General features: G+C 39.1%; 1 protein-coding gene across 1 annotated transcript; it reads right to left on the minus strand.

Annotated features, from left to right (window-relative positions):
- Nucleotides 1–1,821: 1,821 nt before the first annotated feature.
- On the minus strand, nucleotides 1,822–14,818 carry PDK4 (pyruvate dehydrogenase kinase 4). Its single transcript, XM_055589765.1, has 11 exons — nucleotides 14,459–14,818; nucleotides 13,315–13,456; nucleotides 11,623–11,694; nucleotides 10,693–10,877; nucleotides 10,433–10,519; nucleotides 9,907–9,984; nucleotides 8,060–8,136; nucleotides 5,964–6,062; nucleotides 5,667–5,777; nucleotides 5,271–5,384; nucleotides 1,822–3,815 (listed from the first exon to the last, which is right to left on the minus strand). Exons 1-11 carry the CDS (start codon nucleotides 14,571–14,573, stop codon nucleotides 3,672–3,674), a joined length of 1,224 nt encoding a protein of 407 aa, XP_055445740.1. The 5' UTR covers nucleotides 14,574–14,818; the 3' UTR covers nucleotides 1,822–3,671.
- Between the last annotated feature and the right edge of the window lie 3,817 nt (nucleotides 14,819–18,635).

Raw genomic sequence — 18,635 nt, forward strand, 5'->3', positions numbered from 1 at the left:
TATTGTCACCCTGCTTATTTAACTTATATGAAGAGTACATCATGAAAAACCCTGGGCTGGATGAAGCACAAGCTGAAACCAAGATTGCCCGGAGAAATACCAATAACCTCAGATATGCAGATGTCACCACCCTTATGGCAGAAAGTGCAGAAAAACTAAAGAGCCTCTTGATGAAAGTCAAAGAAGAGAGTGAAAAAGTTGGCTTAAAGCTCAACATTCAGAAAACTAAGATCATCGCATCTGGTCCCATCACTTCATGGGAAATAGATGGGGAAACAGTGGAAACAGTGACAGACTTTATTTTTGGGGGCTCCAAACTCACTGCAGATGGTGATTGCAGCCATGAAATTAAAAGACGCTTGCTCCTTGGAAGAAAAGTTATGACCAACCTGCACAACATATTAAAAAGCAGAGACATTACTTTGCCAACAAAGGTCTGTCTAGTCAAAGCTATGGTTTTTGCAGTGGTCATGTATGGATGTGAGAGTTGGACTATAAAGAAAGCTGAGTGCAGAAGAATTGTTGCTTTTAAACTGTGGTGTTGGAGAAGACTCTTGAGAGTCCCTTGGACTTCAAGGAGATCCAACCAGTCCATCCTAAAGGAGATCAGTCCTGAGTGTTCATTGGAAGGACTGATGCTGAAGCTGAAACTCCAATACTTTGGCCACCTGATGCGAAGAACTGACTCATTGAAAAAGACCCTGATGCTGGGAAAGATTGAAGACAGGAGGAGAAGGGGACAACAGAGGACAAGATGGTTGGAGGGCATCACCAACTGAATGGACATGAGTTTGAATAAACTCCTGGAGTTAGTGATGGACACGGCTTGCTGTAGTCCATGGGGTCGCAAAGAGTCAGACTTGACTGAGCAACTGAATTGATGATTACCCTGACAAGATTTTAGTATTCAGTAATGGCAAACTCATTCCACTAATTGTATTTTATTCTAATTGCTTTTCTTTTTACCCTCCCTCCCTTCTTCTCTTCCTTCCTTCTGCTTCCCTCTCTTCTTCACTCCCTCCCTTCTTTTTGTTACAAACTCTGCAATAAGGGCATTATGGAGGTGAGCAGAGAAGGTTGTCAAATGATAAAATAGGATTAAATTAGTAAAGAAAGAGTGTGAACTTAACAAAGATAAAACATGTCACCACTTAATTTAGTACTTCTGTCATATTGCTACTGTATTATTGTTCATATATTTAATCTATAAATTGTTTGGGAACCTAAATTATCTAGGCAATTATTTTGATACTCTACTGTATTTGCAAATACAGTCACTAAGTGAGACTTTAAAGTAGATTTATCCCAAAAATACAGAGAATACATGCATTACAAAACTGATTATTTAATTTATTCATGTAGATAAACATACATTTTTCTATGTGTTATTGGGGCATAACCAAGAAAGCAAAGGACAATCAGAAATTTCTGGAATGCTATAAGGTGTTTATCTTTCATTTAAAAATTAAGATTTTAAGTTTTCCAAAACCAATATATAAATGAGGTTTGATGTAAAGTGAGGAAAACTTTTACCTCAAATTCTTCTTAGTATTTTCCATTAATTTAAGAAAAGCACTTTAAAAGATTACATCTATCATTATAATAAAAAATATTTATTATAAAAATTATCACATTTCTTTGTACATAACCTAGACACAAAAACACAATTTATACATTTATAATTTAAGTGGGCCTGAACATTCAGTTTCCATCCACTAGGATCCGAAAGCTCTTTCACGATTTCACAAATACCAATATGGACTATTTCTGTTTTATAGAGCTCCATTTACACATTTGATGTTACTGAGATACCAATATTTCTTTCTCTAGTGTCTTAAAGACAGTTCACAGTATTTGGGTAACTATTAATCAACTGCTTTAATTCTTTTGGTAAACACAAATATTTACATGCAAAAATGTTTAGATTTTTGAAAAGTCGAATATTCTATTGCAAATAGTTGTATATAGTCAATAAATGCATGAGCCAGAGTCCCATAATCAAGAAAGTCACCTCCAGGACTTCTGATGATAAAATCTGAAATCCACAGCAAATTGTTCGAGCCTTCTATGGCCACTACCAGAAGCACCACAACACTAGGCCGTGAGAAAATTAAACACAAATGTTAAATCCAACATATAGATGGTACTCATTATTTTACAAAACAGAAAATGCTAGCTGGTGTTTTTTTTTTTTTTTTTTAATATTCCGGTTTCACAAAAGAGTCTAAGCCTATTATCTTGTAAGAGTGAAAAAACCCCTGAAAGAAACCAAACTGTTTTGAAAAACACCAATTCATCCTCGTCAATAATTTATCCATGATAATATGGGTCATTTCTTGAAATAATTTATGGGGAATATAGCAAGATGCTTGCCTTCGCCTTCCCTCCGTCCTCCTTTTCCATCTTTCTTCTTTCCTTCCTTCTTTCCTTGTGTTTCTTCGTTTCGTCTCTGAGAGGAATGTGCTAGACTGCCCTGTCCACCTGCACATTCCACCTGAACTCCCCCAAAGTGCCATACGCTTTACAGCTTTCATGCATTAGCTCTCATTCACAACAATTTACAACTGAAAGCACCCGTCCATGGCATGAAAACCTCTTACCCGCAGGCTATTTGTTAAAAATACTCCCAACTCCAGGAAGTATTTAAATTCCAATGTTCTTGAACCATTTGTTAATTACAATTTTTTATCAGATGTTAGTGGTGGAGTGTAGAGAACATAATTAAATATATAAAAATATATATCTCTTTAAGCCTAGAAAATAGATGCCTTTGGATTTCCACCACTGCAGGGTGGAGAACAGCCCTTCCTACTGAGTTAGATTCTGAATGCCTGATATCTTTCCCTAATACTGGTTTTTCCAATCTACTTCTGTTTCATTTATAAGCAAAGAAAGGTGAGGTTTTGCTATCACTTTGGCAATTCTTCTCCCCCTCCAACTGCCAACATCCAGAATTCAGTGCACATTTTAAATTCAGCCAAGACATATGCACCTTGCAATAAGTGCTCACCTTTTATCTGAGGTGTGAACAGGAAAAGCAACATAGTAAAGGCACTGTATATATCAGAAGGGGCTTTCTTCCGAGTTTTTACATAGACCCAGGCCTTGGCTGCAACTTTGAATAAAGCGTGTTGGCTCATGTGTCCTCATTCAAAGTAAATGTTATTTTAGTCACTGACTTTTCACGTCCAGAATGCATAGATATTTATGAAATATATGTTTACATACATTTCTAATCATACAGTATAAAATAAGCCCTCATCCTTTGAGTGGCAGGAAAGTACTGCCGTAAATACCAATATCTGATGACATCCATCAGTGGCCTAAAGTATCAGTCGGTTGAAACTGCTAGCCTTCATCTTCCCTTCTCACTCATTCCCCTTTTTGTTGATGGTAAACAGGCTTATTCCTTCTTCAGGATTTGACACAAACTCATACATTATTCTAAGTTAGGAGAATAAAGAGCTGGCCAGCTGTTAGTCCTGTGGTCCTGCACTGTGCTCGCCTGGGTCACAGAAAGGAACTCTCTTCCGGTCACATCAGTGTTCAGATCAAGGAGTTTTTGTTGCTGTTGCTTGTTTTTGAGGAAACGAGAGTTCACGGGCAAACGTTCAGGAAGCAGCCCTGGCACAGACCCACTTTGATCCCTTAGCGTGTCCGCGAGACTCTCCTCATGCAGCCACTTTTTCCTTCGCCAGGTTCTTTGGTTCCTTGCTTGGGATACACCAGTCTCCAGCCTCGCTGCTCGTCTGATAATGTTTGAAGGCTGATTTGTTAAAGACTGGGAGTTTTTCTATGGACTCAGAAGACAGAGCCTGAAAGAGGGAAAAATCAAACCAGAGAGATGATTCAATTGTTCAAAAGAAACTCAGAGGTAAGCATTCAAACATTCAAATACATTCTTTTAATTAATTTAGTAATAAAAGCACACCAAGAGTCCATGGTATGGTAGGCACTATATGAAAGAAAATTGAAAAATAAATATTATCTATACCCTATAGGTGCTGAAACAGTATAGATACAATTATAAATTGGGAGGGCAGGAGGAGAAGAGGGTGGCAGAGGATGAGATGGTTAGATAGCATCACTGACACAGTGGATATGAGTTTGAGCAAACTCTGGGAGATAAGTGAAGGACAGGGAAGCCTGGCATGCTGCAGTCCATGGTGTCACAAAGAGCCAGACACGACTTAGCGACTGAACAACAAAATAAATTAGGGAACAGTATTTGTGTTCAGTAGTTACACATGCCCCTTATCTGGATATTGCTAGTGTCATGCTGCTGCTGCTACTAAGTCACTTCAGTCGTGTCCGACTCTGTGCGACCCCATAGACGGCAGCCCACCAGGCTCCTCCGTCCCTGGGATTCTCCAGGCAAGAATACTGGAGTGGGTTGCCATTTCCTTCTCATAGAGTTGAATAAAAATACACAAATAGGTTTTCCAGGCAAAATGTCTGTATATGTAATAAACTGAGAGTCCTAACCTGATACTATGGATCTATTAAAGTCTGATACTGTAGATCTATAATACATTAATCTTTCTCAATACATTGAAGACATTTTTACTGTTTAACAAATGAATACATTAACTATTTCAGGTGTCCTATGACCATGTAGTAAATACTTCCCTTGCGCAGAACAGGAGCCTGGAAGCTTAATGTTTTAGTTGCTAATGACTGTGAATGTATTTTCATTTGAACTAGTTGGCAAATGATTAACCAGAATCAGGACAGTGACCTTAACAAATAAATTGAGGCTTTATCACAAATGGAAAAAACATGTACCGAGTTTTAAAGTTTAAACAGGAAGTGCCAGGCACCCCATTGACAGCTTCTTAGCTGTCAGCTTTCCTTCCCCTGGATTTCTAATAAGGTCAGCTTAAGGTCTTGAGTATCTTGTCTTCTAGGCTGAAACATTATTAGCATATATGCATTTCCCACAAACCTAAGTAAAACAGAACTACAGCTATTCTCACAGATGTCAAGCAGCCTTGAAAAATTCACGTGAGCATCTCCTCATTCAGAAACTACTGCGCTTCTTGGGAAACCATTTTGCTTCATTGAGGCAGGTAGGGTTGCCTCACTTCCTTTTTGGCATATTACCATACTAAATATTAATCAGTATATTTACACATACCAAACATAAAATGTAATGGCTTGTGGTCAATATTTGTGCTAACTCAGTTTGGTGTATTCACCATGGACCACAGAACTCAGAAGCAATCTTTTCAGAAATATGCTTTTTTTTTAATATTTGATTTAAAGGTTACCTTTAAGTAGATGATAGCATCAGTTCCGTATCCTGGCAAAGAGTAGAGATTTAGATCTCCTTGAAAGTACTTGGCATAGAGACGAGAAATCGGTAAGCCGTAACCAAAACCAGCCTGGAAGGGAAAGATGAGTTACTGATAAAGAAGTGAACACAATCATAGAAATACAAAATATATTCCCTGATACTGATGTCCTAGAACTTAGACACATATCTTCTGCTTCCAATCGGAAACCCTTTGGATAACTGTTTCTTAGTTGGCTTTATCATTCCTTCTCATATCCCCCATGCCCAGTTTAACTAAACTGATTAATTTGCCTAAATACATCCTTGTAATCCTTCCTCTACATTTAGAACTAGGTGGCTGGGGTGAACTTAGCCATTTAATTGGTCTTACCAGTGGAGCATTCCGGGAATTATCCATCACAGGCGTTGGTGCAGTGGAGTACATGTAACTGAAGAGACGGTCAATGACTCTCAGGGGAACACCACCTCCTCTGTCTGAAATCTTAAACAAACAAGTCATCAGAGCTATATGCTAAAAACAATGTATATTTGTCTATACAAAAATGTCTTGTCTTCACCTGGTGTACATGACTTTGATCTGTAGCTCAAAGCAGAGAGCTTTATTATTATTGACTCCTTTTTAAAAATTCTCTTAAGAAGGACTCAAAAGACAAAACAGAATAGTTACCTTAATTGTAAGATCTTCTTTCCCCAAGACAACAATCACCTCAATTGGTGTCAGGGAAGGCCAGTTTTCCTGGTGTTCAACTGTGGCCCTCATTGCATTCTAAAGAAAACAAAACCACAAGGTATTCAGTGGCAGAAGGATGAGGGACAATAAATAATTGTTTTTATGTTTAAAATGAAAGCACAGAGGGTAATTCAAAGTTCTTATTTTACTTTTTTAAGTTAGGAGTAAAATAGCTCTGTGAATAGCCATTTATGAATGTGTCATGCAGGATGTATAATAAAAAATATTCATTTATCATGTAATATAGCTCTTGGGAGTAATGTCTAATGGAAAAACAATTCTGCTAGCTGTCAAGTTCTTATTTGTAAGCTTAATTTAAATGTAGAAATTGGTTTTTATAGTCCATTTCCTGGCTCTCTCTTTTCTGACTTTCCATTACATTTTACATCTTAGCACCAAAGACTATTATATAACAAATAAACAGTGAATCATTGAACCAATTTATTGGCTTTTATAAAATTTGATGGGAAAATGCTGTTACTATGTTAAAGGATAGTAAATAATTCTAAATTAAATTTCAATCTGCATTTGATTATTATCTTAACTTTTACCTATGATGGCAAAATAACTATTATGAGTTGAACCGTTCAATTTTAAAGTAAATCAAGTCAACAAAAAAGAGTCTTTGTCCTTTAACAGAAAGAAACCCAAATAAGTTTTCAGACAGCTAGATGAATTTCATACAAAGTTTGGTTTATTTTACCCATTTTTCTCCTACCCTTCTGTTAGGTTATCTGCTTTCCGGTTTCTATATAACAATGTTAAGTTCTAATCATTAGCTGAAGTGAAATAAAATAGATCAGATGTTTGTAGTACAATCAATACCTCATTGCACTAGTATTAGAATAAGTTAGGAAATAGTGGGTTCTCTGAGTTATATCAGAGGCAGATTTCACATTTCTTTTTTTTAAGGCTTCCTCCTCTCCAGGCCAGGGGACTCAGGAACCATCACAAAGCTTCAAGTGTTTTTCTATCTTTTGGTGTAAGGATAGAGTTTTAGTGTGGGCTTAGAACCTGGGACAGGATTTGATCCTTAGTACCTGACTATCACAGACCTGTAACAGCCACATCCTCTAAGAGCTTGTTAGAAATGCACATTCTCAGGTAGAGGGTATCAGAATCTCTGAGATCGGCAGAAGAATCCATATTTAACAAGGCCTCTGGTGACTGTAATGCACACTAAAGTCTGAGAAGCACTATCCTTCTGTTTGGGCTTCCCAGGTGGCTCCAGTGGTAAAGAACCTGCCTGACAATGCAGGAGATGCCAGAGACGCAGGTTCGATCCTTGCACTGGGAAGATCCCTTGGAGGAGGGCATGGCAACCCACTCCAGTATTCTGGCCTGGAGAATCCCATGGACAGAGGAGCCTGATGGGCTACGGTCCATAAAATCACAAAGAGTCGGACAGGACTGAAGTGACTTAGCACACACACACCGTACTGTCCTGCTATGAAAAGTGTGGACCGTGGACCAGCGGCATCAACTGTCAGCTTATTAGAAATTCGGAATCTCAGGCCCAATCCCAGACCCACAGCATCTGAATTTTAGCAAAACTCCCAGGTGATGCACATTCACATTAAAGTAGATCACTGAAAGAGCTGACTGTCCTCCGAATATATTCTAGTCATAGACGGGGGCCCTGCCACCTCCAGTCATTCTGGACCTGAATTTCTGGATTTGGAGTTGGACCGGCCATAGGGGTGGAGGTAAACAGGCCTCGGTCACTGAAGTATTTCACCCCATGACCTTCCTTAATGAATGCATGAATAACTAGTGCTCTGTTGGACACTTGAATATAATGGGAACAGGGAGCGTGACATAGTGGGTCATATTGTACATTCTCAAATACATGTTGATGCTACAAGGAACTGCATGTACCCTTTCAAACATTAACTGTAGCTTCTTTCTGTTAGAACACAGAAGCATGCTTGGGAGAAGAGAGTGAGGCTCCTGTTCAGTAAAGGATGATAAATGAAATAAAAATGTAACCAGTGAACTTTTTTAAAAAATGCAATTATTGTGAAGTGTCTTACCTTGAATAATTCAAAGAGCATATGGTGAAGGTGAGATGGAACATACACAATATGAATTGGTTGGCCTGGAAATTTTACTAGAAAAAAATTAAGCTCATTTAGAATTGGGAAACAAATATTTCATTAAAATATATTGTCATATCTATTTGATTAATATTTTAGATTTGAACAGCATTGGGATACTCCCCATCCTCCTCTAAAATCCTACCTTAGAACCTTCCCTTCCAAACAGTAAACACAGCTGGCTTATTTTCAAAATGTTATTACAGTTGCTTCTTAGTGCTCTATGATTTAATGTTTGCATTTCTGTACAAATACATAAAGCCAGATAAATGTAAAATGAGGATGCTCTAAATTAGATTACGTGGATTAGTTATTTCTACTTTCAAAACTTTTGTATTGAACACTTGCAGAGTTAAAATTATATGCATTTTAAGAAATAAGAAAAATAAATGTAAAAGTCTACAATAACATCAAAATTGATGCTAGCAGCAGCAGCTGTAATTTTCATATTTTTAATGCATGGGAAAATAACCCATCTGGTTATTCTCGATTTTTGTGAATTAAACATAAAATCCCATAGGCTAACTATGCTTAAATTTCACCAAGAGGCTACAGAAAACAGAAACAAAAACCTCATAATACTCTGAATAGAAAAAAAAAAAAGTATTATTCTTCAGTGGTTCAGGCCTTGGCAGAGTTTGAAAACAAGGTCTGGCACAATTTCCTCTTTATTTCAGCGAACAGTTCAAGCAGTTTATCTGCAAGTATTATGCAACATTTCTGTTAATGCTGAGAAATATTTTTCAGTCCACTCCTACTTTTAGTTTAGCCATCAGTTCCATTTCCCTTTCCAAAATCCATGAGCTAGGGTACTCTTAATTTGAGCAACTTGATTTAAATTCTCTCCACCAACAAATATTGTTCCTGTATAATAATTACTTGAAAAAGATGTTTTCTTTGAGTGGCAAGGAGAAGGTTATTCCAATTTAAGTGTACGGTCTTGCTTTGAGAAGCAACTATGGGATAAGATAAAAATAGTGCATTGCACTCATCCTGTAATTACTTGAGGCAGTGTGGGAAGCCCTTCTGAAGTATGTTCTGCTTCCAAAACCATGGTGTATACTTACATGAAAAATTTTTTTTTAATTTTTGGTAAAAACATTTAACATGAGATATACCTTAAATATTTAACTATGCAATACTGTGTTGTTAACTATAAGAGCGGTGCTGTAGAGCAGATCTCTAGAACTTATTCATCTTGCATAACTGAAACTGTATACCTACTGAATAGCAGCTCCCCATTTCCCCTCTTCAGCTTCTGGCAACCACCATTCAACTCTCCACTTCTATGAGCTTGACGATTTTTGATCGTCACTTATGTAAGTGCAGGCACATAGTATTTGTCCTTCTATGACTGGCTTCTTTCTTATAGTACAATTTAAAGTATTTTTGTTTTCAGGTCTGATAAGTAACCTCCTTAGGAATATATCTCCATTACCAAGTGGTTCCTCCTACTCTGCCTGCCTTATCCCCACATTCTGAAGTTAGCAATCTTTCTTTGATCTAGGATACTGGAACTTAGCTGCTGCCCTAAATCCTACATTATCTGCTCAAACCACTCTTCTTTATGAATTGTCTTTAGCAACTGAATATACTCAATTGGAACTTTCCAGTTGAGATAAAGAGAGCCTTGGCTTCAAAAAAAAAAAATAAGTGTAAAAATTCTAGGCAAGTTCAGAAGGGAAAAAAGGAACACAGAAATTGCTTTGTATATACAGGAAGAAATCATACTGGGAGAAGACTGAATTTTCTACAGATTAAAATATATCTAATTTATAACTTACCATTCACTTGTGTTAGCTTTAATTCTGGAGATGTTAAATAATACTGATCACAAAGCATCTTGGAACACTCAAAGGCATCTGGAATGGAAGTGTGTTTTTCATAATGATTAAGTGAATTTATGCCAAGTAAAATTTTCAAGTGATCATCAATGTATACACTACCTTTTACCTAAAACAGTCATTAGAGTTCAGGTTTATGTATATTAAAAATACCTTTTTAATATTTTATTGGAAAAAATGACAATGTTTAAGTTATAGCTATTGCTACAGGAATATGTGCACGTCAAAGATCAAATACAATATGTGAGAATGTGGCACATTAGCTACTGATGTTTGGATTTTTTATAATGAATATTTAAATACCTGACTCTCAAAAGTAAAGGACCTTCATTACAGAATTTATAAAAACATAAAAGGAACACGCTGAATATGAATTCATTCAGAGAGTCACCTCAACTGACTAGATGGTGTACATTTCAGATAGTGTGCATTTTCAATAAGGGAGGTGCAGAAGCCTACAAATTACCTTGGACCACTGCCGCCACATCACAGTTTGGATCAATGCTTCCAATGAGGCTTGGGTTTCCTGTCTGTAAGTCACTAAATATAAGGACTGTTGAAAAATAAAAACAAAGAGCATCATTATTAAAATCAGGATAATAATGATTAGAACTACCACTGAGAAAGGATGTGACCCACCAAGTAGTGAAGTATCTAGTTAGAGCACAGCTTACATTCTCCACCCATCCCTATATGTATCACGACTATCGTGATGAGCTAACTTACTGTGCTGGTTCATCAGCATCCGGGTAGAAATACGATTCATGTAAAATCGATCCAGGAAATACTGAAGATTTTGATTGGTGACTGGGTCAACTGTACAGGCATCTTTATATTCTAGGATTCCTTGTGCCATTGTGGGAATTACATCATGGTGTCTATTTCGAACTTTGATGAGAGTATCTACAAAACTAAGCCAAAATACATTTATGGTTAATAGAGGTTCAAGTAAGTTTCATTAATTTATATTTCTTAGATTACTTCAAAGAAGGTTAAAGCTTTTTACAAGTACCCATCTAAACAAATCAAATGATAAAATGTTTGGATGAAGCTTTATTTAGATTCTCACTACAGATTCTTTGACTACAGTAGAGGAGATGGTTTCATAAACAGATTTATTTTGCTTTTAGCTTGCATGTGAAAATACCAGCTCTGTGACTGGTGTTTTCATTCTAGTTGCTCACTAAGGCTTCTCTTTTAAAAAATAATAATTAAAAAAATAAGTCAGATTGGAGATGGCTCTAAAATGCCATTGTGAAAGAAACTTCAAATTTCTTGTCAGATTGAGAAAAGAATCTTATAGCTAGAAACTGTCAGTTACTCTGAAAGAAAATGTTTACTCTCCAGTGACACTGTCATGCGTTAGTATTATGTGATAGGAAGTCCTTCTACAAATCTGATCATCATACTAAATTTATAATAAAAATAGGGTTCCTTTTCCAAAAAATCCTCTACATATTTCATTCTCAGAATCATGTTCAATGCCATTTTCTCTATTACTTTTAAAAACCAGCAAGCCAAAACTTGTCATTTGTAAGGGGGTAGTTATTTACTATTCAGGACAATACTATAAATTATCCTTGAAGTTAGTTCTAAAAAATAATATGATGTTTATAATCAAAGTTTTAGACACTTGTCCTAATGCATGACACTTACTCTGATAATGCCTTTTGGTCCTCTGGACTTTTCTCATGGAATTCCACCAACTCCATCAGGCTCTGCATATACCTACAAAGCAATAGATGTGCTTTAAGTTTTAAAATGGAATAGTCAGTTACAGGTGGCTGAAAATAGATTGCTTCTTTCAAAACATTTGAAGAGAGAAAGTATATTTAAAATGAAAACTTTCTTCCAAGACATTTGGAAAACATTATGTCTTAGAAAAAAGAAAACGATTTAACCCTCAACTTAATAACTTAAAATTTTAACTATCCCAGATCACTAGTCAGTTTTCTGTTTTGCTTGTCAGGAGTCTTTATTTTTATAGCAAAATTGTTTAGAAACAACTTTTACAGGAAGGCTTCATGCTTTTTTCCTACTGCATTCATAGGAGAGTAGAAGTCTTGAAAGCAGCAGTACATATTAGGAATTGAGTCTGTGTTTCAGACTACAGCTGTTTAATGACTGTATAATACATATATTCCTTAAATCAATAAACAGAGAGCTGTGCAGAAGGTGGGTTAGGGTGAAGGTCTGGTATATATCTGCCTCGGTGAATAACCTGGCTCTGTTCTCTGAAAATCTGCTGCTTTGGGTTATCTACTCTCCCTAACTCAGTGTTTATTTTGAAAAAGAGATCATAACTGAACTGAGTGCTGGCTGTGGGCCAGGCACTGTTCTCAGTGCCTTTTACATGGATTACCTCATTTAATTGCACCCAAATATCCCTTTGAGGCATCATCTTTATTCTCCTCCAAAATAGATGGGGGGGGGGGGGTTGTTGAGGCTTAGAGATAATAGAGATACTAACCAAGGATTTTTACAACTAAGAAGGGACAGAGCTGGGATTTGAATCCAGAGGCTGCTTCATTAGTTGGTTTGTAAGCAATGAAGATTAGTGAGTGAGTGAGTGAAAGTCGCTCAGTCATGTCTCTTTGCGACCCCATGGACTATACAGTCCATGGAATTCTCCAGGCCAGAATACTGGAATGGGTAGCCTTTCCCTTTTCCAGGGGATCTTCCCAACCCAGGGATCGAACCCAGGTCTCCTGCATTGCAGGCACATTCTTTACCAGCTGAGCCACCAGGGAAGCCCAAGAATACTGGAGTGGGTAGCCTATCCCTTCTCCAGTGGATCTACCCTACCCAGGAATTGAACCAGGGTCTTCTTTACCAAAGCGGTAAAGTTGGTAAAGCGGATTCTTTACCAACTGAGCTATGAGGGAAGCCCCCATCTTTGATGTCTTTTTTTTTTATTCAGAATACTCCCAAATTTTTAATTCTAGCCAGACTCTCCACTTAGTTTCTGAATGGTATAGCCAAATGCCAGCAAGACATTTTAGGCCCTCTCTAAATAGTAGTCATTCCATATCTATTTCTAGGATAGGATTCTTTTTGCAATATCAAACTGTTTCATGATTTAAAACACAAATATGGTAACTGTTGATTATTTTTCATATTTTCTTCTAGACATAAAAATTATATTGTGAAAAAATCTACTTTATGAAAAGCTTTATAACTGCCCTTAGGATAACTTACCCTAGATTAACAGAAAATTCTTTACATCTTGCTAAGTAGTTAAGGTTCAGACCACCTGTTTTCGAATTAAGATTTTAATACATTGTAAGAATTCATACTCAGATAACTGTTTTAAAACTAGAGACTGTTTCAGAATGGTTCACCACTTACCAGCTCTTAACTAATTGCACTGAAGAGGTATTTACTAGTCGGTCAGGGAGTATATAAATTTCCTTCAGGATATTGGCTAGCCTCACAGGCAGCTCTTGTCGCAAAAATGCAAACGAGGTTCTTTCACATGCATTTTCTGAACCTGCAATAAACAACATTTATTTTTTTCAAAAACATGTACCTAAATTATATATTTGAGTAGCATTAACTATCCACACACACACATATATATTACAAAATTTTATTTCACCCTCAATAGTAATTAAGCATCTACTTATAATTCATTAGTAAGCATCTTCTTCTTTATCGTCTTTTTCTTTCTTTTAGAAAAAGTGACCAAATATGAAAATTACTGCTTTCTCTTTTTGATGAGGATTCACTTCCAAGAAGTCATAATATCCCAAGGCTCTTAGTATTTCTAAAAGAGTGCAGGATTCAATCCAACTACAAGGTCGAGAAGACCACATCATTCAGAGTTGTAGATAGGAAGCTGGATTAAGAAGATTGGGGTTGGGGGGTGGTGGTGGGAGGGGTGGGGAGGAGGATGTCCTGATGTTTACAGACTAGTGATAAATAATAATATATTTAAATGCTTGAAATTTTCTTTATAAGATTTTTCTGCCCAAAGTTTGCAAATATTTTCAGCAGTAATGCAAATATAGAGAAAACGATAAAGGTAAAGAAACAAAGAAATTTGTTAGGACTACAGAGAGATGAACCCTGTGGAGGGTGGCTAGAGGTTAAAATAGCAATTAATTCAAGCCTACTTAATAATACAAGTAATCTTCTCCAAGAAGTAATATGCGATGAAGGAGGGGATAACGTTTCCTCTTTAGGGAAAAAGGGAAGTTTCACTATTGTTAAATGATGACTGGAGGCAAAAAGTCTTTTGACTGAAAGCTTAGGACCGAAGGAGGAGGGTGAGCTCAGACTATCCGGCAGGCATCAGCGGGGCTGCAAGTGGCCTTGACCTGGACTGTCAGAAAGGAGGCAGATCTAAGAAAGACAGTGTGCTGGCGTCGAGGTTACAGGGTTCCGCGGGAAAGCGGACCCCGGTTGTTTTAAGTTAACGAGTCCTCCCTATACCGGGTCTGAAAGCTGAGGCAGCTCCCCAGACCCTCCCGGGCCCCACGTCCCCGCTCACCGAAGTCCAGCAGCTGTTTCATGGACAGCGGGGACGGGCTGTAGCGCGAGAAATGCTCGACCTCGCGGGGTATCAGGGTACCGGCGCTGCGCATCACGAAGCGTGCCGCCTTCATCTTGATGCCCACCGTCCCGGGCCGGAGTTGGGGCTGGTTTGTGGGGTGAAGGCTGACCTGGGACTGCAGAAGGGGCGGGACGCGTCCGGGCAGGGAGAGCAGGTGGGCCAGCGGCCTCGTGCGCCCCGGCCTGGGCTGAGGTTCCGGGGAGGCGGTGGGGCTTCGCGGTTGAGGAGTCGGCCAGTGAGTCTGCGGAGCCGTAGGTGGCTTGAGACTCAAGTTCGTGTCCTGTCACCTCCTGTCGCCTCCCGAGATTTTATTTGTTTCCCTGCACGTCCCCCCACTCCCCCGCCCCAACCCTGCACCCGCCCCAGAGGGGAGGAGTCACTGGGACTTGGAGAGCTTCCTGAACTTGGGGCTGCGCCAGTCGGCTCAGATAAAGAACTTTGGGTCCCGCCTCCAGGTCGCGGGGGCCTGGCCCCCAGAGGCTGTCAGGTGTCAGGGGATAGCAGGAAGCCCAAGCGGACGTCAGGAGGTACGGGGGGCTCAAGATCAGACCCTTGGGACAGGACTCCGGAGAGCGTGGGCTGGTGGCCAGCCCAGACCCGTCCTTGTTTACCAGAGACGGCTGTCTCAATGTCACGCATTCCTGGCCAGAAACTATTTCCAAGAATCTTCTTTCGGAGACATCATTGGTCCTTGCTCAGAGCGGGCCTTTTACAGTAACTAATCAGCTTTGTCCAAAAGTATGGGCTGCTCTGCTATTGGACAGCGAAGAGAATCAACAGCCTGGAGTTCTTCCTGCGTTTTCTCCATCAGTGAATGGCACAGGTCTGGAACTGAAAGTTCCTTTTGCTGGAACTTGAGGAACAGACCAAAGAACGGGTTATTTTTCCTGTGACGGTAAAAAAGCCATCAGTCTGTTTCCTTCCAGTAATACATTCCCTCCATTAGGCTTAACTCTTTTAATTAAAAACAAGATTCAAAAGGGATTAACTTTGTCAATTTGACTCACTTTTCCCCCTTTCCATCAGAGACTGCCACTCTGTCCTTCTGTATGAAATGTCCTTTATCCAAATCTTTGCCTAAGACTCTATTTTACACTAGTAAATGTCCAGCACAACCTATGTGCTACAAGGTATCTTCCCTGATTGCTTCTCCTCACTCCTTCTTCCAAATATGGCTTTTCTCACTTATGACATTCAGTTCAGTTCAGTCGCTCAGTCGTGTCCGACTCTTTGTGACCCCATGAATTGCAGCACGCCAGGCCTCCCTGTCCATCACCAACTCCCAGAGTTCACTCAGACTCACGTCCATCGAGTCAGTGATGCCATCCAGCCATCTCATCCTCTGTCGTCCCCTTCTCCTGCCCCCAATCCCTCCCAGCATCAGAGACTTTTCCAATGAGTCAACTCTTCACATGAGGTGGCCAAAGTATTGGAGTTTCAGCTTTAGCATCATTCCTTCCAAAGAAATCCCAGGGCTGATCTCCTTCAGAATGGACTGGTTGGATCTCCTTGCAATCCAAGGGACTCTCAAGAGTCTTCTCCAACACCACAGTTCAAAAGCATCAATTCTTTGGCGCTCAGCCTTCTTCACAGTCCAACTCTCACATCCATACATGACCACTGGAAAAACCATAGCCTTGACTAGACGGACCTTTGTTGGCAAAGTAATGTCTCTGCTTTTGAATATGCTTATGACATTATATTGTAGCTATTTTTTTTCTTATATTTTCCCCTTTCTGAACCCTTTGCCCTACAAGAGGTCAGGTTTGGGACCGCATCTGATGACTCTTTCTGAGTCCTACTTTGCTTTGTTGCTACTCAAGTTCAGTTATGGAAACATGGGGAAAGTTCCAAATTGCATCTCCACTTGGAGATAAGTTTTGATACCACTATGATTTATGTCTTTGCATTCTGAATCCTTTTTTACATAATTGCATAGCTCTATGAAACAACAACAGCAACAAAAATGGTCAAGAAGTCAAAAGACTAAATAAAACTTCTCTGATGAAGCAAGTGAATTTAAGGTAAAAAATCCCTTCTTTTTACTTTAGTACATCCTAAGAACAGAAGTAAAAGAAAAGCATACCTTTGCTTTTCTCACCCTGTGTATGGGATCTGGAATAGGCAAAGTATTTCAAAGCATTCTACTCTTTAATCTGCAGAGGAAAAGCAATGGAAATGATGGTGTTCATTACAAGCAGGTTTAATTTAGGAAAGCCCCATTGAGCACTTGACCTGGCTTACCCTGCAGGAGTCCCATATGTGTGGTGGGGTGATTAAAGATCAGGTGAAGTCATATGATAATCACAGAGATGGCTAAGGGCTAAATGTGAACTGAGGTCATCACACTTTTGTGTGCATGTTATCCCAGCCAACAATATTTACCAGGTTGTTCTCACAGTACATTACATTCTTCTCTGTCATTTCTCTATGACAGGAACAGTTGTTTATTGACAACATCCATGGTAACTAGGCTGGAGTAGACAGGTCAAGTTGTGGACCCAGTTGGATAAGATGCCATGTATTACCGTGATTAGAATGTGACCTGGAAAGAGAGCTGCATTTATATTCTCGGGCTGATCTCAGAACTTGGAGGTGATCCAGTTGCTATAACAGTAAAGGAAAGGGAATTATTGAGGAGCAATGGATATGGACAGATCTGCCCATTCATTTGAGTAAAGGTAAACATCAGAGGACTATCAGCGGATTTGCTGTTAATGGGCAGGGGGGAGTACCAGAGCTTCCCCCCTGTCCCCTCTGCTGAACACATCCTCCCTGCTGGAGGCAACTGATTCCTGCAGTTTTCAGGAGCACACTTATTTTCAGGAGCTTCAGATGAATTCTTTCTAGCCTAGCAAAATCTAATAACACAGGACCTGTGATTGAGCTTCAAGAATGCAAGTCACACTTTTGCCAAAGGGCTGGGCATGTCCAATTTAAAGAATGCATCAAGACTCTAAAGAGAAGCCCATTCAACTTTTCTACCTCTAGGAGCATATTCCAAAGAAGTGATTAAAAATACACATAACAGGAACTTTAGAAGCCAAAATGGAAAGATGAACAGATTTGACTACAGAATATTTCAAGTCAAAAAAATGAGCAGCATACTTGGAGAAAGTATTTTCAGAGTATATAACAAACAAATGATTGTTTAAGAAATGGCTACTTCAACACAGAACAATATAGACACGCTCTGTTCCCTCATGGAGATTATAGATTTGTGGGGGAAGCAGGCATTACAAAAGCAAATGGACAGTGAGGGCCATGAAGAAAATTGATCTGAAGAATATAATGGGAGCTGTTGATGCTTTGTGGGCAAGGAAGGTCTCTCTGAGAAAGTAACAATTATAAGAGATGGAGCAGGCTTCCACTGAGGGGTGAAAAGGGACTATTGGTGAAGATATCGAGGAAAGCAAGGCCTAAATCACTATTCGGTCTCTGATACTTAAAACTGGTACTTTTAGAGAATACTGTGTATCAGGAGCTGGAGTGGGGATGCATTGGTGGGTGCGAAAACATTTTCTCCTGACTAACATTGGGTGATGGAAAACAAGAGTCGATTTAAAAAAATTATGGGATTTTAAAAAATTTAATCCTCAGAGCAAGAAAAAGAATACAATTAGTGCATCATCAACTACTTCATAGTAGAGATTTGACCAGTGTGTCACGGTGGTGGTAATAGTAACGGTGGCAATGCTAACATCTGCACACTCAGGGGGTGTTTGGAGGAAGACCAGTGGTGAGATTAGGGGATGCTCTCTCTGAGGACTGGATTTTGGGGTAACCTTAGAAGGATGAGGAGGATTTGGGCAAATTATTGGTAGATGATGTGGAAGGATTTCTAAGCCTAGAAAAAGCATGGGTGTACCAGCTAGGGATATAGCAGAGGAATAATGACTAGTTTACCAAAGTGGGGAGGAAGTGGAAGATTGGGTTACATCATGAAAGCCTTAAATGCTGGTGTGAGGACTTTGCTATTCCTGGAGTAGGCATCATGAAACTGTTGAAGCCTCTTAGGCAGCAAGCAATGTGCTCCCTGCTCAAATGTTAGTAGCTAAACAATTCAATGTTGGAAGGAAAGTTATGACCAACCTAGATAGCATATTCAAAAGCA

The sequence above is a fragment of the Bubalus kerabau genome, chromosome 8, assembly GCF_029407905.1.
Source record: "Bubalus kerabau isolate K-KA32 ecotype Philippines breed swamp buffalo chromosome 8, PCC_UOA_SB_1v2, whole genome shotgun sequence".
NCBI lineage: Eukaryota > Metazoa > Chordata > Mammalia > Artiodactyla > Bovidae > Bubalus > Bubalus kerabau.